Source organism: Neovison vison, chromosome 2 (genome assembly GCF_020171115.1).
Source record: "Neovison vison isolate M4711 chromosome 2, ASM_NN_V1, whole genome shotgun sequence".
NCBI classification, from domain to species: domain Eukaryota; kingdom Metazoa; phylum Chordata; class Mammalia; order Carnivora; family Mustelidae; genus Neogale; species Neogale vison.
Genome location: NC_058092.1, coordinates 38382226 through 38403247, shown reverse-complemented (window position 1 = coordinate 38403247; position 21022 = coordinate 38382226). Strand labels below are relative to the sequence as shown.

The 21022-nt window shown below is 45.3% G+C and overlaps 1 protein-coding gene across 3 annotated transcripts in view; it reads left to right on the top strand.

Annotated features, from left to right (window-relative positions):
- Window positions 1-21022, top strand: part of LOC122899951 (BEN domain-containing protein 5) — a 1721330-nt gene that overhangs the window by 1649512 nt on the left and 50796 nt on the right. For all 3 annotated transcript variants that reach the window (XM_044238193.1, XM_044238194.1, XM_044238192.1), the window contains exons 10-11: window positions 12344-12496; window positions 15068-15230. In XM_044238193.1, coding sequence (XP_044094128.1) covers window positions 12344-12496; window positions 15068-15230 — 316 coding nt within the window. The remainder of the gene's footprint in view (window positions 1-12343; window positions 12497-15067; window positions 15231-21022) is intronic.

Here is a 21022-nt window from a genome sequence, read left to right as displayed (position 1 = left end):
AAAATCACCAGTGCAAAGCAGAAAGATGAGATGATTGAAAGGTAGAAGACTCTCAGGGCACAAGGGGCCATGAAAAGTCACCAAATCCATTCTCTAAATGGGGAAATTGAAGAGAGGGAAAGAAACTTCTCCAGGTCACAGAGCAGGTTAGTAGGAGAGCCAAAATGAGTTTCCTGGGAAGAACTAAGATTTACTGAGGACTTACCAAACCCCCAGCTCAGTGGTTAGACATATATTTCTCTCTCTCTCTGGATCAGCTAACAACCTCCTACAGGAGATGTCTCCAAGCATTCAGGCCACACGTATTTATTGAGTTCCTGACATGTTCCTGGGGGTGCCCTAGTTTCATCAGCCTTTGATTTATAATGAAGCAACATTAACTTTTAATTATGAAATTAAAATGTCCCTTGGCTCTCACAAGCTTACATATTATATCTCCGTCCTCTTCTTAGTTTGTCTTTCTGCTCAGGCTGGAGCTTTCTGCAGGGAGGTTTGGCTTTTCTGTTTGTACCTGTGCCCACTCGTGATGCAGGAGTGAGCACCGGGGTGACCCCCAAGGGCAAGGAGCAAGTAGAGCCTTTCAAAGTAGTGAGATGTAAGTTAGGATTGAGCTGAGGTCCTTTCCTGCTATGAGATCTTGAGAAGCCCATCTCTGAAATTCTTTTGAGAAACTAAGCTCCCGTTTACTTCAGTGGATTGTTAAGAGAATCACATGAGCTAACTGGTATCAGAGTGTTTGTTTGTTTGTTTGTTTTAAAGATTTTATTTATTTACTTGAGAGAGAGCACAGGCAGTGGGGAGGGGGCAGAGGCAGAGGGACAAGCAGGCTCCTCTTCCAAGCAGGGAACCTGGTGTGGGACTCGATCCCAGGACCCCAGGATTATGACCTGGCCTGAAGGCAGACACTTAACTGACTGACCCACCTAAGCACCCCCAGTGTGAAAATGGTTTATAGACTCTACAGTTGTGAAAAATGATGGTTATTGTCAGTAGATATCCTACTGAGCAAGGAAGAAGTTTACATTTGTGTAAGCTGGGTCCCCAAGCCCTGCTCAGCTCTGTGTTACTCTAGCCCCTGTACCTCCCTTCAAATCTTCTGTTGCACACACAGTTAGTTTTAAAATGTCCATCTTCCTTGCAAAGTTTTGAGCTCAAGGAGGTCCATCCCCATGGTGCCAAGTAGAGCACCTCCACACAGCATCACTGTGTGACTGGAAAAAAAAATGTATTTGAAGTTTACAAACAGCCAGACGTTTTGTTGGGCACAAAACCAGGTACTTCCTGACAATCCTGTGAGCTTGAGATTATTATTCCCATTTTTGAGTCAAGAAACTGAAGCTTAGAGAAGGAAAGTAACTTCTATAGGTCCTAAAGTTCACCCATGGCTAAGCTGACACTTGAAGCCAAGTCTACTGAGCCAAAACCACCTACTCCATGAGGACCCTTCTCCTGTCATCGCCATCATTGTCATGGTCAACACTGGGTTCGCTGGTCACTGCTATGGGGAGCAGGAGACAGATTGGGAGTTCTTCTTTTGCCCTGGGAAGGTCTGTTATGAACCCAGACCTCCTGTGCTGAGCCCCTGGTCTCTCTCCCTTTTTAAGGGCAGAGCTGAAGAAGGAGGTAAAAGCAGGGGAAGGTTCCCTCCTACCAGGCCAGACCCAACTCCTCCTGGGTCATTAGGAGGAGATGCAGAAATGCCTTTATTTACATGCAGATCTTCCTTTTCACTTTTAAGGAGAGGAGGGTTACAAGAGACACATTGGAAGTAGGAAAATGTTTTTACTCCTCACCTTGCTGCTCCTGGTGCTTTTTCCCTACACCCACGCATGACTCTCACAAATTTCCTTTGTCCTGAAGTTTATTCCACTGAGGCCAACGGACGCAAACAGATGCAGAGGCTGGGAGGTTCTGAAGAGCTTAGAGATGAAGGGCTTAACCCTAGGACAGAAAGACTTGGGTTCGAATCTCAGCCTTGCCATTTGCAATCTCTTGTTTTCATCCTCTGATTATAACAGTACTTAACTCATAGGATTGTTACTGGAATTATTACAAGCAGGAAGCACTCAGTAAATGTCAGTTGCTTTATTTTTTATGTATTTTTTATTTTTAAATTCAATTAATTTTGTATTTAAATTCAATTAGCCAACATATTATACATCATTAGTTTCAGATGTAGTGTTCAATAATTCATCAGTTGCTTACAACACCCAGTACTCATGATATCACAGGCCCTCCTTAATGTCTATCACTGAGTTACCCCATCCCCCTCCCCAACTCCTCTGCCCTCCAGCAACCCTCAGTTTGTTTCCTAGAGTTAAGAGTCTCTCATGGTTTTTCTCCCTCTCTGATGACTTCCCATTCAGTTTTCTCTCCCTTTCCCTGTGATCCTCTGTGCTCTTTCTTATAGTCCACATATGAGTGAAATCATTAATTGTCTTTCTCTGAATGACTTATTTCACTCAGCATAATGTCAGTTGCTTTTGATGAAGTCCTGGTTAAGATCATGGACCACAAAGCCAGACAGCTTGGGTTTTGCCACTTACCACTATGTAATGTGGGGGTTCCTTTGCAAGTTACTTAAACCTCTCTGGTCACCAGTTTCCTCATTTGTAAATGATGTTTCCATCTGAGGGGGGTGTGTGAATAAGGAGTGGCAGGTGGTAAGCACGGAGTTGTTACTACTGTGGTCTCTCCATAGGACCTTGGGTGAAACTCCTTCAACCAAATCCCTTCCTCTGCCCCTTTCTCTGAGTCCAGGATACCTGCTCCATTCATTTATGATCATTTAGTCACTCAGCAAGTGTCCCCTGAGTACCTGTGTGCTGGGCCCTATGATACACCCTCGGGATACAGAGGTGGACAAAACAAGGTCCTAGACCTCACTGGCTTCATAAATGACTCCCTCCTTCTTCAAACTTTTTTTTTTTTTTGGCTCTAGTTTTCATGAAATCTCAGTCTGTGTTTCGTCCTGCTCCCTGCCACTCTACTGTGTCCTTCACCATACCTCTACCTAAACCCCAAATCTCAGTGTTAGAGGGCTCCAGAGGCACCTCGGTGCTACAGATGCCCACCTTCGTGCCCCCAGGGCAGCCTGGTCCCCAGGGCTCCAGGGACTGTGGGTAACTTCCTACCTGACATGACCTGGCTGGTGTCCAATAGTCACTGCAAGCTGCCGCAATCCTTCCCGGATCCCGTTTCCTCAACAGCATCATGACTGGTCTCCACCCCAGTCTCCTCTGTCTATGTGGCACCACCGTCTTTCAGCTGCTCAAGTCACAAAGTCCCGATCTGTCTTTGACTCATTCTGCATACAATCCATGCGCAGGTCCTACAAGGTTGTGGCCAAAATATTTCTCTAATTTGCCTTTCTCTTTTCATCACAGCCACCCTGCTCTGATTCAAGCCACTGTGATCTCTGGGGGGACCTGTTCCAACAGCCTCCACTCATGCCCCTGAAATCCATTATCTCCACTACAGGCAAGGGAATCCTTGTACCACATTCCCTATTAAAAATGACTTTTCACTGTGCCTAGAATAAGCTCCAAGCTCGGGCCCCAGGCTGCAAGGCCCTGTGTGAGTTATACCCTAGGAACCTCCAGGTTCATATATACCCTATGAGCCACCAGGCTCACCTTCCCATGTTTATCACAATCCCACCACAAACCTTCCCTCTGGGTCTTTGAAAATGTCACACTCATCCTTGCTTCTGGGCCTTTATTTGCCCAGAATTCTCTTGCCGGCTTCATTGAACAGCTCGTTCTTATCGTCCTTCCAGGCTCACCTGTCAGTGGCCTTTCCTGATCACACTATCTAAAGTAGACCCTGTCCCCATCCACTTGGTGATTCGCCATTGTGTCACCCCCTTAGTGCATTCCTTGCATGTATTACCATCTGGGGTCACCTGGCTTAGTTGCCCTTCACCATCTGTCATCCTCACCCATGGGTCAGCTCCTCGAAGGCAGGAGCCGCATCTGCTTGGGTCACCCCCCAGGGTCCTAGAAACAGTAAGTTCATAGCAAGTATGTGTCAAAAGAATGAATGAATAAACTGGATGATAAACACTTTAGCAGAAGGATATTTTTTAAAAATCTATGGTAGTCCAGAAGAGAGAGCCACTGTTCCTGAGAGAGTTCCAGGAAGGCTCTTGGACAAAGGGCCATTAGGCCTAGAGCAGAGGATGAGCAAGCTGTTAGCAGGCGGGGAGGAGAATGGGGAAGATAGGCATTTCCACCTGCATGAATGGCAGGCAGGAAGCACGGAGGAGAAGGACACATGTGCTAGGGTAGCTGCGGGTGTCTGGAAGCTGCAAGCAGGTCCAGAGCACAAGATGGAGGAAGGCGGGGGAAAAAGTGCCCACAGCCCACCTGCCCTGTTCCCTTGGCCGGCTCTCTGGGTTTCCTGTGTGGTGGTTCCTCTTCTTGTCCCCACTGATTCCTCACATCCTTTGTGACCAGAAATTGTGTTCCGCCATATCCAGGGTATTGCTGAGCCAGAGAAGCCATAACTGTGCCACTTCAGAGGACTAGATTATGCATGACAAAGACAATGACTTTGTTTCATTTGTTCTGTTGTTTTTAAAGAAAGTGTTCTCAGTTTTTCAGAAAAACTGTTCTTCCTGCCTTAGGACATGCACCCTGACTTCCATAAACGTCTACTTTAACTTTTTCTTTTTTTCTTTAGCTTCATATTTATTGTGCTTTCTTTTCTACTTTAACTTAAAAAAAAAAAAAAAAAACAAAAAAAACCAGGGAAATAATTTAGTTGATAATAAAAAGATTAGATTTGGGGCTTTTTCTCCTGAGGCTCAAGGGGAGACAGCTTCCTGGGGTACATCTCAGCAGGGGAACTGTCTGGAAGTTTTCTAAAGCTCTTTGCTCCTCCCCTGAACCCCCTCCAGTGCCCTTTGAGAGTTTGAGAGGCTAAGCCTGCTAGGATCCTTAGAGATCCTTGAGTCCCCAGACCTCCCAGACCCTCGGCTCAGAGATGAAGGAAACCGCATAGATCTGGTAATCCTCAGACCAGGGCAATTGCCTTGCTAGCCTGGAAGCCCCTGAGAGCACAGCAGGACACAGAGGGACCCGGCTCCCTGCCCTGGCACTTCCCATGGCACAAGGCTGTGCCAGCTACTGGTGCTCTCAGAGCTCCAGTCTGCTCCTCTGGAAGGAGGAAGGACAAAGCAGCTCGCCCTCCTCTCTTATGCTTATGCCTGCAGAAGCTCCAGCTTCTTTCTGCTCACCCAACCTGGACTAAGCCCCCTGCCCTGCCTGGGTCGGATCCCCTTTCTTTCTCTGGATCGAACCCACACTGAACACTGAAGAGCTGTCTGGATCCAAGGGAGTCAGCCCCAACTTGCTGCACCGAGCACAGATCTAAGGTGAAGCAGGGAAGTGGCTCCAAATGTAGGGGGATAAAAAACCCATTTCCTCCCTGGTGTCTAGGAGGAAGCAACTCCACACTAAATTATGTTGCAAATATGCCCTAAGGTAGTTTTAATTTTATTGGCGCTGATTTTAATTTACTCTTTAGGCTCCTGATAGCAGGATGAGCTGTCGGCTGCTGGCAAGGGGACAGCCCTTCATCACTTGGTTTTAATTAAGGTTCTTAAGTTTGGAAGGAAAGAACAGAGATGCTTTCCTTCCCTTTTCATCTCAGTCCGAACTTATAATGAAGGGCCCTGCATTAGCAACACACTCGTTGCCCTGACTGGCCATGGAAAGGGGCCTCATTTGACTGCTGGGGAAAATTTAGGCTGCATCTATTCGTTCCTATCATTCACTGGTTGTTCCATCACTTTATTTCCTGTTCATTCCTCTGCCAAAGCCTGAACAATAACCTACCACACACCAGGCCTTGCTCTGTCCTATGGATTTAAAAAATCAATACTGCATGGTCCCTGCCCTGGAAGAACTCACATTTTAATGGGAGATAGGAATAAACAAAGCGTTTATTCAAAACAAAGTGCCATGAGACAGAGAGCTGTGTCTTGAATTATGAGAGCACAGAGGAGGCTGTTACCTCATCCTGAGGAATAAAAGGCAATTTGAACTGTGATTTTTTAGTACTGTCAGATGAATAACATTAGCTGCTATAACAACCAATCCCCAAACGTCAGCAGCTTAGGATAGTAAAGTATTCATCCCAGTTCGACCTGGAGCAAAAGGCTTGTTTTCCTCCCAGTGTGGACTCAGGGACATAGGCTTCTTCTGTCTTCCTTCTTACGATACATGTAGCTTCCATGCACAAGAGCAAGAGAGAATGTGGGTGATTGTGTATGAGGATTATGGTCAGACCTGGAAGTGGCAGGTATCACCACTGCTGACATCCCATCAGACCTCGGCCAAGTTGCAAGGGAAAGGGGGTGATGTCTTCCATGGTCCAGGAAAAGGGAATGAGACCGTTGAGTACCTGCTCAGTTTCTGCCTTACATGTGAAGCTTGCATCAAAGTTAGCCAGATCGAGAGAAAACGTATTCCAGGCAGAGGTGATATTTATGGTGTGTGAATGTGGAGACAGAAGTCATGAGCGTAGCAGGTCCATGTACCATGGGTAGTTCTAGGTGGCTGGAGTGGTTGGTGTCAGACCAGGAGGGGCACCAGCCGAGACTAGACGGGGCAGGGACTGGACCATGTGGGGCCTTCCACAATATGTGAAGGGGCTTGCATTCTGTCCTGTGAGCAGTAGAAAAATACAGAAAGGTTTCAACTAGGAAAGTGACATGATGATTTGTTTGCAGTTAAAAAGATCGCTCTGGAGCAGCAAGGAAACTGGGGAAGAAGCTATTATAGCTGAATAAGTAAAGATGATGGGACTTGGATCAGACACGTTCCCTGTCCTCAAAGAGCTTACAGATATACCCACAGACATACTTATCACCCAGATTAGCTGCAGAGCAGCAAGTACTTTACGAAAGCCCAAGCAAGAATCCAAGAGTCACTTTAAAAAAAAGGAAATTGAGACAGAGTGAAGAGTTGCTGCCTCTCTGTTCTCAGAGACTAGGTTAACATTAGAACCAGAATTAGAGGCCCTGCTCCTGCCTTCTAACTGGGCCCATACAAGTCCATGAAGCCAGATTAGGCACAAACCATAATAAGGATGTTGTCATTAGTATTAGTATTTGTGGTCCTCTGGATTCACCACAAAGTGCAAGGCATGTGTAGTGAAGAAGAAAGAACTTGGACCCTACTCAGATAAATATCCTAGACTGTTTTTTACCCTAGCTCCAGCCCATAGAACCTCAGAGGGGGAAGGGGTTTTAGAAACTAATTAATCCCTCAATGTTGTTTTGGAAATACTACCCAATGTGGTTAAATATGAAGAAGAAATGAGAAGCATAAAACCTGGGGTGGAGGGGCAGGCAGGAGATAGAAGGACTATGTACAGGTAACAAGTTTACAAACACCTTTCTTCACTCCTTCTTTCCAGGCATCCTGACCTCCCTGCTGTTCCTGAAACATGCCAAATGCATGTCATTATTGCGTTTACTTCTCCTTTCACCTGGAAAACTCTTCCAATTGATAGCCTCAAGACTAACTCTCCTCCTCTGTTCATGCTGCCAATTTTCCAGAAACCTTTGTTACTTTCTATTCCACTTCTTTACTTTATTTGCCTCTATGGCACTAATGCCTCCTGACATCTTGTGTTTATTAATTGATTTGTTTATTCCCTTTCTCTCCTCATAGACTGTAAACTTTTGGAGCTCAGAAACTTTCTGTTGTATTCACTGCTCAATCCCCAGGACCCAGCACACTCCCTGGTGCATACCCAATGCCTAGAACACTGTCTGATACATCATAGGCAATAAGCGATTATTTGTTGACTAAGCAAATGAAAATCCAAGAAAACCAAATGATAAATTATTACAAATAATAATAGAATTAGTGAAGTATCGAGTACAAATTCAGTATGTCAAGAACAAGAGCCTTTAGGGGTACCTGGCTGGCTCAGTTGAAAGGGCATGCAACTCTTGATTTTGGGATCATGAGTTTGAGCCCTTGATGAGTATAGAGAATTCTAAAAAAATAAATAAACTTTACAAAAAAGAATAAGAACCTTTTTATTTAAATAACTATTAGAAGAGTTAATGGAAGAAAGCATCACATTTATGGCAGCAAGTAAAAACGTAAGCTGCCTTGGCATCAAAAAGGATAGTCATGATTTATATGAAAACAAAACCAAAAACTTTTTAAAAATGTCCTGCTTTACCCAAGAGAAAATTTGAATAAATGGAAAGTCAAAATATATTCTTGGATTGGAAGGCTCCAGTCACAAGAGTTGATTCGTCCTATGGTAATACGAAGTCTAATATGATTATAATATTGAGACTATTGACAGGGTTAGGGGAAAAAGAAAATTAAACAAGCTAATCATGAAGATCATACAGAAAAATATGCAAGACAATACAGGAATATTTGGGAAAAGAACCATAATGAGGTGATAATAAGCCCTTCAAATATTAAAATGCATTATATAAAACACTGATTTGAAAAGATGCATTCACCCCTATTTTTAGGGCAACATTGTTTACAATAGCCAACATATGAAAGCAGCCCAGGTGTCCGTTGGTAAATGAATGGAAAAGGTTGCTATAAATGTGTATCTGTGATGGAATATTACTCAGCCACAAAAAGGAATGAGATCTCGTTATTTGTGATAAATGTGGATAGATCCAGAGGGCATTATGCCAAATGAAAGAAGTCAGAGACTAATACCCTATGATTTCCCTTTATACATGGAATCTAAAAAAACCAAACAAACAAAAAACCAGAAATGGACCTATAATTATAGAGAACAAACTGGTGATTGCCAGGGGCAGGGGATGAGCAAAATGAGGCAAGGGGATTTGGAGGTACAGGCTTCCAGTTATAGAAGGAATAAGTCTATGAGGAGGAAAGGTGTAGCATAGGGAACATAGTAATAGATTGTAGGGATTGTAATAGAGTTGCATGGTGACAGATGTTAACTACACTTAAAACTATAAAATGAAGCAAGATACATTATAAACTTAACATAATTAAAACTGTGTGGTATTGACACATGACTAGATAAATGGTTAGAACAGGATAAAAAGCACAAAAATAAACCCAAATACATACCAAAAATATGTATGGTAAAGATGACTTTTCAAGTCTGTGGGGAGAAAATGCACAATTTCATAAATAGTGTGGGACAGTAAAGTGCAATCCTTACCTCACAACCTAGGACCATGTAAATTAAATTTGAAATGGAATATTTAAATAGAAAAAGTGAAACAATAAAATTAATAGATGAAATGAGGAAAGAATTTGACTCAGAAACCACAAAAGGAAAGACTGATAAATCTGTATAAAAAATCAGCATTTAGAAATTGCTGAATGGAAAAAAGTACTAGTAGAAGTAAAGTGAAAAAAAATGACAAGCAGAGCAAAAATATTTTTGTACTAAACATAAAAACTAATACTCCAGCTTTCAAAGTGGGCAGATGAAATTAATAGACAATTCATAGAAAACAAAATGCAAATTGTTCTTAAATGTATAAAAAGCCTAAACTTAACCAAGCAATAAAAGAGAATTATACTAAGAGAAATTCAGATTAAAACTAATCTTAGGGGTGCCTGGATGGCTCAGTTGGTTAAGCATCTGACACTTAATATCAGCTCAGGTCTTGATCTCAGGGCTGTGAGTTCAAGCCCTGTGTTGGGCTCCATACTTGGTGTGGAGCCTACTTAACAAACAAAAAACAAAAAACAAAAAAAACAACTAATGTTAGATATCCTATTTCACCCTCCCACCAAATTGGCAAATATCAAAAAGTTTCATTCCACCCATGTTGTCAAGTTAATTGCCGAAGAGACATTGTAATATTTTGCTAGGAGTATGAACTGATCCCTTTGAAGAGGTCAGTCTGTCAGTATTGATCAGAACTGCAATGCCCAGGGGACCCAGAAATTCTGCTTCTTGAAATTTATCCTGTGTATAAGTATATATGTGTGTAATAGCATATATTCAGAGTCAATCACTGAGACATTTTTGGTAACAGGAAAAGGTTGGAAATCACTTAAATGTCTGTCGATAGGAGACTGGCTATACAGTTTATATATGGCTGTTAAAAAGAATGAAGGAACTGTTTCTGCACTGAGAAAAAATTACCTCCAATACATGTTAGGAGAAAAAAAGCAGATCCAAATAGTGTGTTCAGTGTGCCCCCATTTGTTTGTCCTGGGGACAGCAGGGTGGAGTAGGGGTTGAATATTTACTTGTTTGTGTATGAAGCATCTCTGGAAGGAAACAGGAGAATCCGATAACATGAGTGGCCTCTGGAGAGTGAAACTGGGTGCCTAGAAATTGGAAGAAATGATAGAGGTTTCTCCCTATAAATCCTCCCATATCTTTTTGACTTTTGAACTACGTAGATCAATCAGTACAACTTGTTGGTTATTTAAAGTAAACTCACATTAGGTGCCAGGTGCCAGGTGTCAGGATAGGGCAGCGGAAGCCACTCCAGAATGTTACCAGAAGAACCAGGTTCTAATTCTTACTCCTTTGCTAAGTGGCTGGCCAGCCAGCCTCCAGCAAGCAGCACCCCACGCCCCCACTCCCCACCCACACCTGCACAGCACCGAGCCTGGCAAGGTCAAAGCTGCTGGCTTCCAGCTTCGGTGTCCAGAGATTTAGAAACTGTAGTTTTCTTTTCCTTACACATTTCTTAAGTCATCTCTCTGCCTCCTCCTCTCCTCTGCAGCTCATCAAAAGCTCAGAGGAAAAGACAGACAATTGAAGAAAATAAAATTGCGAAGATGACTTTTATAGGGCTCCTGTTGAATCATTGTGTATTCCACCTCCAAAGCTGAAAATGATGAGTTTAATATCACACAGAGCAGTGCATCTTGTGTCTCTCCGAAGACAGCTTATGCTACCCAGAGAGTTGGGAGCTCGGCAAGACATAATTTTTCACTCCAACTCAGAGGCAAATGAAATGACAGTCACCAGGCCCACATTCTAGAAGCAACACAGTTTTCATTTGGTTTTAACTTCGTTTGAAAGTGTCCCAAGGAGGAAGAAGCCTTCTACACACAGTCTCTCTTTCTTTCCCAGGGATGCATGCTGGAAAGGGAATGGAAAGGTGGCCAGGGTTTGCCTTGGCCATTCCTAGAGTTGACCCGTTGACAGTGGGAAGTTAACTGTGCTGGCGGTCAGGCGACCTGGGTTTCAGTCTCCGTTTTGCTAGGCTAGACAGGCCTCTCTCAAACTCGGAGCTTCTGTCACTCTCAGAAAGGATTATTAGGTATACATTGATCTTAGGTATACATTATTAGGTATACATTGATTATTAGGTATACATCTTGATCTACAAGAAGAGAATGTCATATTTGAGGGGCATTGAAGATTTGGGAGCCAAAAAAATTCCCTGATTCTTGCCAGTCCATTCTGGTGTCTGGGCAGTCTCTCTGGAGTCACTGGTCCAGTCATTCTGCATGCAGCTCCTAAGCCCCCTTTATGTCCAGCCACAGGCTCTTTACAGCCCTCTCCCTACCTTCAGGGAGCTTGTAGTTTGGAATATTTGCAAATAATGCCATATCAGGCTAGGGAATCCCTTAAATATGTGTAAGTAGAGAGCAGAGAAAGTCAAAATCATCTTTACGGAGTACAAGGTATAAGGTGTACTATTTTTTCCATGCCCTGTTTATATATTATTGGGGAGCAGGTATGGCAACACGAAATGAGGTTAAATAAAAGAATTAATATGTCACATGTAAAACTCCCAGAGTCGTGCTCGGCATCCATTAAAATGTGCAGTAAATGATAGTAATTATCGATGCAATGTTTGGCTCCCACCATAACTCTCTGAGGTTGGAAGTAAAATGACCCATTTGCCTAATACGAAAGCTGAGACTCCTTGTAGGGCCATGATCTCCCCTAGACCCCCTCAGTTAGAAATGGCCCAGTTGGTCCCAAACCATAAGCAGCCCCAATAGAAATACAATTGTGTCATCTGAAGGTATTTCTTATTAATCAGAAAAACAGAGTCGGTTAGTGCCTTTAGTCACGAATGTTATTAACTGTTCTGGGTAAACAACATTCCCAATACAACCCACCAAAGCCCTCACCCCTTCAGAACTCTGAAGAGGGCTGCTAAAGGTAGTGCTCTCAGCCCCCGGGGGCAGATGGTGTTAGAAGTGAGGAGAAATTGGGGTTCACAAGTCTTAACCCTTCCAATTACATTGCAGAGGCGTGCTAAGTCTGACCCACAGGCGTAGCTCAGGAGGAAGTGTGTGTGTGTGTTGCACACTGTGTTTAGCATCTGGTCCTTTAAGGCGAGCTCTGTGACCCCAGACTTCTCATTTGTCACCCTTTCTTTCAACAGAAAACAAGCCTGGAGTTTTATATTGACATCCACGCCCACTCCACCATGATGAATGGCTTCATGTACGGCAACATCTTTGAGGATGAGGAACGGTTCCAGAGGCAGGCCATTTTCCCTAAGCTCCTGTGCCAGAATGCCGAGGACTTCTCCTACGTAGGTCAAGAGTTCTTTCTCAACAGCCCCCACCCAGGTCCCTCCCCTTCCTCTTCACTCAGCTCCATGGGGTTTACTGTTCTCAGGATGCCAGCTCTGTGCCAGGCCCTGTGTGGGTGATAAAGACAGAGGTGAACAAGCAGCGCCTCACCAGTCACCTTGGAAAAGGCAGCATCTGGTCTTTCTGAGGAGCTGGGATTTGTTTCAGTTGAGGTGACCTTGGCTTTCACAAGATAAGGGACTCACCAAGTACCCACCACACCCTCCTCCTACCCCAAGGGGTCTGGGGTCTACTTTCTCCTCATCCGGTTCTTTTAGTAGGAGCCTCACCCCCTGCTAAAGGGGGTCATGTGCCCACCATATTCTCCCTCCCTCCGCCCATGACCGTTTGTGGGTCTTGATTTCTTCGTCAATAATTTGTGGGCAGTCATGTTCTGCCCTGCCCACATCATAGCTTCCTGGGAGGGCAGAGGCAGTAACAGGCAGCCGAGGACTCTGCAGACAGTGAAGACCTCAGCAGACCCCAGAGACTGGTTGTTACTCCCCACCTCACGCGGAGGAAGACTCAGCAGCGAGGAGAGAAGATAAGGAAGAGAATCAGCATGGGGTGTGGGGACATGGGAGAGAGTTTTTGTACATTTTCCTTTGTTTTGATACTGAAAGTCCAAGGCCTGTTATTTCCATGTGGCCAGAGGGGGAGAGTCCCACAAAGGTCATAGCAATTTTTGAAGGTTATGAGCTGAAAACTTCCCTGCCCATTTCTCCAGGCCTGGACATTAGTGGAGATGATGAATTTCTCCACTGAATGAAGCAAGATACACTTTGAATCCCAGAAGTTTTGAATGCCAGGCCAGGAAAGGAACTGGCTCAGTCTCTTCTTTGTATTCAAGAGACACTTACGGCCCAGAGAAGTTCAGTATGTGCAGCAAAGTGACTCAGCATTTGGTGGCAGAATCAAAGCAATTTGCATCTCTGGGGTAGAAAGAGCCATGCCTATTTCTGCAGGAATCTACGGGATGGCCAGTCCCAGACTTTTTGAAACTACTGAATTTCAGACCGTGGTCTCCTGGGCCATATTCTCCAGGAGGCCTCAGAGACCCTCACAGGGGTGAGGTTTCCATGACAAACAAAAGGGGCACAGTCTAGGAGCTTTGTTTCTGGCCTTGCCTGATGATGTTCCTGTACTGCAGCCAACTTAAGAGCTCAAGGCCAGGGTCAATGTCATCTGTTCTCATCCAGTCTCTCTCTCCCTTCTCTGATCCTCCGAACCTGACTCTAAAATAATTTCGCTGTATGGACCTCAAGGGTCCTTTCAGATGTGACATTCTAATTTTCTGACCCCTTTCTTTACCTCAGAATTCATACGCATACACACACACACACACACACACACACACACACACGCTTCTCTTTATTTAAACTTGTCTCTAAATATCTGCCTTGTTTTGCTATTTTCTTTCTCCCTCTTTACCTTCTTCTCTTATACGCTGCTTCACAAGACACACATTCTCTTATTAAAATCACAGTTTCTTTATTTACTTGGAGCTCCACGGGTGACCACAGAATGCCCCATTTAACCACAGATGAGTCACCCTCACAATTCTGTGAAAGAAATATTATTATCACCTCCATTTTATAGATGAAGAAACTGAGGCTAAGCCAAACAAGGCAAGTTGCCTAACATCTCCTGCATTTTTAAAAGATTTTATTTATTTATTTATTTATTTATTTGTTAGAGAGCGAGAGAGAGCACAAGTAGAGTGAGGGTCAAAGGGAGAAGCAGGCTCCCCACTGAGCAGGGAGCCCAATGTGGGACTTGATCCCAGGACTCTGGGATCATGACCTGAGCTGAAGGCAGACGCTCAATGACTGAGCCACCTGGGTGCGCCCATCTCGCGCATTTTTGAACGGAGGCCTTGAGATGCCAACCTGCTTGTTCCTGTCCTCTCTCTGTCCACCGGGATGGGTGAGGCCAATACCCTAGTGGAGGAACAGCCATGATCCCTACCCCCTGGTGACGTTGGGTGGGAGTTCAGCTGCCCCTCGTGGAGGGGGTGTATGCAAAGGAGGGTTGGGCTGTCTGGAGTCACTCGGTCCTCGGTTCATATCTGTGCTGTGTCCCTTGCATGCTCCATCTCTGTGAGCCTCGTTGTCTCAGCCAGAGGGGCAAAACGGCAACACCTCCACCAAGGGGTTAGTCTGAAGCATAAAGGAGATGCCGTGTAGGAAACAACATTATAAAGTTGAAAGCACTGCCCAAATCTTAACTTTGATTATCATCACAGTATCAATGCTTCTTGCTCTCTGTCTGCTCTCCCTTGCTTCATCCATTCCCCATTCAGATTCCCACAAATATATGTTCCATGGCAGTCGCTATCCAAAGTTGGATGCCTTCTTTTAGTTCTGTTTGTTTATTTCATCAGTCCCCATAATAACCCTGTGATGTGTGATTAACATCCCACTTTTCAGAGGAGGAAGCCGAGACCCAGATGTGTTGTAAGACTTGCTCCAATGCCAATAGCCAGCAGGGGCCCGGTCCTGATTCTCTCCTCCCTGCTTTATCTTTCCCAGTCCAGCACATCCTTTAACCGGGATGCGGTGAAAGCAGGAACCGGACGTCGCTTCCTCGGGGGGCTTCTGGACCACACTTCCTATTGCTACACCCTCGAGGTCTCCTTCTATAGCTACATCATTGGAGGCACCACGGCCGCTGTGCCCTACACGGAGGAAGCCTGTATCCTTGGCAAGTCCCCGCCCCTCCCTTCCCCCACCACCGCCCAGGGCCAGCCCGCATCTAGCAGAGAGTATCCAGGTCTGGTGAGATTTAATGGGCAGATCGGGAATCTGGTCTCCAGCTCAGTGAGGGCTGACCCTTTGGGGTGAGGATGGAGGCTGTTCAGCTGATGGCATATTTGGATTGTCCTGTTTGGCCCTTGGCCTGCTAATGGACACCCCCCCCTTCCCACCTGCCTCTGCTATGGCCTTATGCTACTCCCATCTCTGTCTCCCCTCCATGCCCTCATGACGGAGTGAGTCTTCTCCATCTAAGATATGTGAGCACACAGTCTGGAGGACCGTCCCTTGGGCTGCTGAGGAAGCCCTGAGTGGTCTTGACTCCTCCTTCTAACCTCGAACATGTAAAACTATATTTTCTCTTTTCACCTCCAATCTTTTTATACTCTTGCCCTCTTTCTCTTCTCTCTGATCACCAGTTTTCATTGTACTTTATTTTTCTCTCCTTGTCCTCTCTCCTTCTAGCTCGAGTTTCTGTGTGTGTTTTTTTTTTCTCCCTACTATGTTCCCTCCCTCTTGTCTTCTTTCTTCTCTCCGTCCTCCTCTCCTCTCCTTCTCTTCCCATGCCTCTGTCTGCCCTGCCTTCCTTCCCATCCTTTGCACATCTTTCTTTCTGATTTGGCATTTCCATCACCAAATTGTTTTTCCTCTTGACTTCATGACAACATTTTCCAAAAGCCCCTATGCTTGTTATAATGAAATTGCAGGTTATTTCCAGCTTGTTTGACTTTCTAGGGACTACTTTCGTCATTCTGGTTTCCTGGGTGTTGATTTTAATATCAAGGTCACTGCATAAGGATTGTGACAGGTTGTGACAGTTTTTGTGTTCCTTTATCTTTTTGTTTTTGGACTGACCCATTTCTCCTCTCCTAACACTGAGTTTTCTTAGAGAAAGGATTCTAGTTGACAGAGGAGAAAGGAAAAGGATAATATTAACTCTGTGTATATATATATATATATAAATGCTCTCTCCCCAAAGTGGAAGAGCTCCTTTTAGCCTTTTTTACCTTGGGTGAGTGTTTCCAGAGTTTCCAGAGTTCCTGCCATACTCTGTGCAGGAAAATCTCATTTCTGGTTGGGGTATGACTCCAGACTTGTCCACCCAGTCAGTGGCAGCCTGGTGGCTCTGGGGGATCTAGTTACCTTGCTGAGTACATGGGAGGCAGGACAATGGCGTCGGACAGAAGGGTGAGCCAAGGATAGGTCAGGTGTTAGAATGGTGCTCCTGATCTGGCAGAACACTGGAAAGATCATGATAAGAACTGAGAGTCCCCCTCCTTCCAGTTGCCAAGCCTGAGACAGTCATCTTAAAATCTGCTTTAATATCTCAAGGCCAAGGGAGGAGGCTCTGTTCTGGGGTAGAGGACCCTGGCCAATTGTATGTGCCTTGCTATTCCTCCCTGCCCCTCCCCCACCCCCACACTTGATGTGTAGCCATGACTTCTCCAGGACCTGCTAACTCCTATAATACACAGATAGGTGGCAGTTCACACTGCTCCTGCTTCGCTCTCCCCGATCCTGCCTTTCTGAGCATGCGTGCCAGAAGGGATCCCACAGATTTATTCGTAGTGAGCGGTAGGTCCCACCCAAGGAGACCTGCACTGAGTCTGTGGTTGATTTCTGATGCCAGAGGTGCTTTCGCAGCACCTCACATGCTTTTGTGTTGGAAGTAAAGGCATTGATTTGTAGACTGCCCAACACCACCCCCTTGGCCCAGGCCCAGATTTCCCCCTCAACACCCAATCCTCATTCATCAAAATAAACACACTGTCAGTACGTGCCAGGAATTCTACGAGGCACCCGGGATAAAATACTCAACAACAAGCCAAGGTCCCTGACTCCCAGAGCTTTCGGTCTACTCAGGGAGGCTGGAATGACAGTATGGTCTGGGAGGAAGTCCTTCAGACCGGGACTCGGGAGACCTGAACCGTCCCTCAGCAAGTCTTGTGACCTCACCAAGGTGAGCCGGTCCCCTTCACAGAGGGACCTGAGCCATCGCTCTCCTAATCCCTGCTATGGAAATTAAATCGAGACCGTCATGAGAAATGGGGCATTGAGCAAAGAGCAGATTTTTCATGGAAACAAATCTGGGTTTGAATCCTGGCCTAGCCACTTGCCAGATGTGTCACCTTGGGCAACTTTTGTCATCTGACTGGGCCTCAGTGTCCTCCTCTATAATGGGAGGACATAGCACTAAACCTCACTGAGCTGCAAGGAGTTAAAATGAAGTAACGTGTGTGAATCTGCACTGTCAGCTTTCAGTATTCAGTGACTGTCAGTTAAAACATCCAAAAGGCGTGGGCAACTGTGAATGTGGACCTGCATTCGTGTGAAGAAGGGGCTGTTAGAACAAGGGCCGTGGCCATGCTGGTGGGGTTCATGGGACAAAGGGTCTCATAGAGTCACCACAACTGAGGGCCTTGGCCTTCCAATACCAAGTGGCTCACAGAGTGGGGTCTTAGGGTTCCCATGGCAGGGTTTGCACGTCTGCCCCCCAGAGCGGCCCTTCTCCCGTCAGGGCACGTGGAGGACACATTAGTTATCCAGGGCATGCTGGGGGAGAGTAAGGCCAGGGAAGGGATCAGGGAGGAGGGAATCCTGAGGGATGTTACACCCCAGCCCACAGTAACATCCGCCTCTCCACCCACTAGAACGTATGTATCTGTCAGCTTAATTGTTCTCCCTGGAACCGCTAATGTTATTGGGGCTTGTTCTCTGACTTTCCTTCTCCACTCCATCAGGGAAATGCAGCAACTGACACAGTCATTGATGCTTCCCCTGCTGTGTGACCTTGGGCTGCTTATCTCACCTCTCTGAGCCTATTTCCCCATTCGTAAGGCTGAAAGTAGTGATAATACTCTGCAGGGTTCTTGCCAGAGTGAAATGATGCTGTGCGTCTCCAATCCACAGGCATTGCCTGGCACGTGATAGGTACTCAACAGATGTTCCTTCTGCCCCCACTTTTCTCACCCCCGTGCAGACTGCATAGCTTTCCTTTTATTGGGTGAGTCTTTAACCTGATGATCTGCCTCTGGGGCGAACACTGATTCCACCACCATTACTGGGGAACCTGCCTTCTCTAGCTTCCGTGTCTGAGACTTCTACCTATCAGAGCCGTGGTATCATGGGTGGACTTGATGTCTACTGTGGTCCCATCCGGCTCTGTTATTCTAAGATTTTTTTCTGACTCTGAAATCTGAAATTTTATAATCCCATGCTTAGATGAATTTATGAAATCAAGAATCCATAATTCTGTTGTTTGGCGAGTCTAAAGATGGGGTGATTCCATGAGCATAAGCGTTCAGTCTAATCGGGAAAACCAATACAAAGGTGTCCTGGACAGCCAGTCAGGCAAAGCCCAGAGCTACTTTCATTCTTTTAGTTAAGGGAGTCTTAACTCAGGGGCTTCTGCATGGACTTCAAGAAGAGCCTATGAACTGTCCATAGTTTATGCAAAACTGTGAGTAAAGATGCATAGTTCATTTTTTAGAAGGAAAAATGCATGACTTTTAACAGAATCTAAAAGGGGGACATCTTCGGAGGCTTCTGCCCTGGCTGATGATGGTCTTCATCCATGTGTCTGATATAGGAGTCCTGCGTGTCAGTTCTGCTTTGCAGCATTCTAGCTAAGGGCCTTAACCCAGTTAATTAACCACTTTGAACCTCAGTTTCTTCATCTGTAAAGTAAGGACAATGATTATTTGGTTCACAGGGTTGCTTTGAACATTACATGGAAGAATGCAGATAAACCACTGGGCACACACTCAGTGCCATTAAACATCCCTCTCTTTTCCTTCCTGTGGTTTGTTGTTTTTGTTGTCATTGTGAAATGATAAATTCTGGAGAATTTTGGACCATTCTTTAGCAAACCCTATTTATAATTTACTGGCCTGCCAAGTAATAAATATGCTCTGTTCAAACGATTAAAAAAAGAAGAAGAAAAAAAATAAGAGAAAGTGAGAGAAAGGCTAAACTGGAATCATAAAATAACCAAGAGCTTCTCTGGCCTTTGCTTATGGTCTGGTTACAAGCTCCAGAAATAGCTCTTCGACATAATGGATGAAGAAAACACTGGGAACAGAGACCTTAGGTCCTGAGCAGACTGGTTTCCACATAGACTTATAGTTGTGGGCATATTGAAATCAGAAAATGCTGGCTGTGAGAGAAGAGAATGGCTGGTGTGGCCCAGAAAAGATGCAGAAACTTAGAATTCAGCTAACTGGCTTGGTCTGAATGTACAGCCTACTATGTGCCTTGCATCGGGTTCTCTGAAATATGCATCAGGCAGTGGAGATATCATTTATTTATTTGCCCATTGAACACAACTCATTAAATACTAGAAATAGATGGATAAGGCATGGGCCCTGCCTTTAAGGAGGAGATAGTTTGGAAGGAGGGAGAAAAGTAGAGACAGCAGCATCAGAGAGTCAACGCTAGGGCAGAGGGGAATTCTGCTGGTCAGAGAAGCATATGGGAGTCAGGTAACCCTGCAGGAGTGGAAGGGAGGAGAGGGAAGAAAGGTTTCCTGGAGGAAGAGAAATTAAGTCTCAGACCTAGAGGATAAAAGGCACACAGGCAGGAGGAGGGGTTGGGGGGGACAACCTTCCTGGAAGATGTAGACATACAGGGGAGAACCTGGATGACGGAGAGAGGACACGTGCATCCAAAATACTGGAGGGTAGTTGGGGCTGTGCCCGAAGCAGCAGGTGGTGAAAGAAACATAGGCAGAGTAGATGAAGAAGAGAAGGGGAAAGATTTGGGGACTCTGTAACAGGTACATTGAACAAGCTGTGCCCACAGGGTGCAATTAGAAAGTATTTTTTGTCCCCCACTGACCCTACAGATAGATGGAGATAGATTACAGATCTAGATCTAGACATATAAAAGCTCTGGCAGGCCCCATGACTTTCTAATATCTCTCAGGAAATTAAAAGTTTTTTAATTAACTCTAGTCACCAAAGAGTCTCAGTTCAGCAATGACTATGTCTGGTCCAGTCAAAGCCATCATGGCTCTTCAAAGTAAAAACCCACCCCGTCCTCCAGCTCAGGCTTGCCTCAAGCTCAAGGTGACTTGTGTTTGCTCAGCTTGTCTTACAGCACCCCTGTCCCCCAACTTGCTAACCCCAGGTGTTCAGCCTTCTGAGGTTGAGCAGGATGAGGGAGAGGAGGAAAGGAGTGGGAAGGTCTTGGGTGACTGGTACTTTCTAGAGATAGCATGAGCAAGCCTTCATAAGCTTCTTCAAGCAAACCTTCCCTGGCCTTGGAGTGCCATGGATATTGGCAAGTCTGTCTGTTCAAGCCAGGTGGTTATTTCCTCAGTCCCTAGTAATCTGGTGGTTCACCTCTTTGCATCACTGTACTCCTCCAGTAGCCCTCTTGTCTGAAGGGGAGCTAAAAGTTGCAGAACAGGCTTTCCGGTTTCTGGTCCTGCCTGATTGTTTCATACCTCACTTTGAAATGTAGTAGCTATAGACTTGGGATCTTGGCTAAAACCAAGAGGAAGACAGTTCATTTTAACAGCATGTTTCAGTATCTAACAGTTAGGATTGAGTATTTTTGGTGATTACTTGGGTGTGGGGTTAAAGGATGAAGTCAAGGAACATACCCCATCTTCTTGATTTGGAACAATGTGGCAGATGGTGGGACCAGTCACTTAAATTGGAGAAAAGGATTGGGGAAGGGATATTCTGAGCTGGAGGATGAATCAAGTGTAGGGGGCTCCTGTGGCATGCA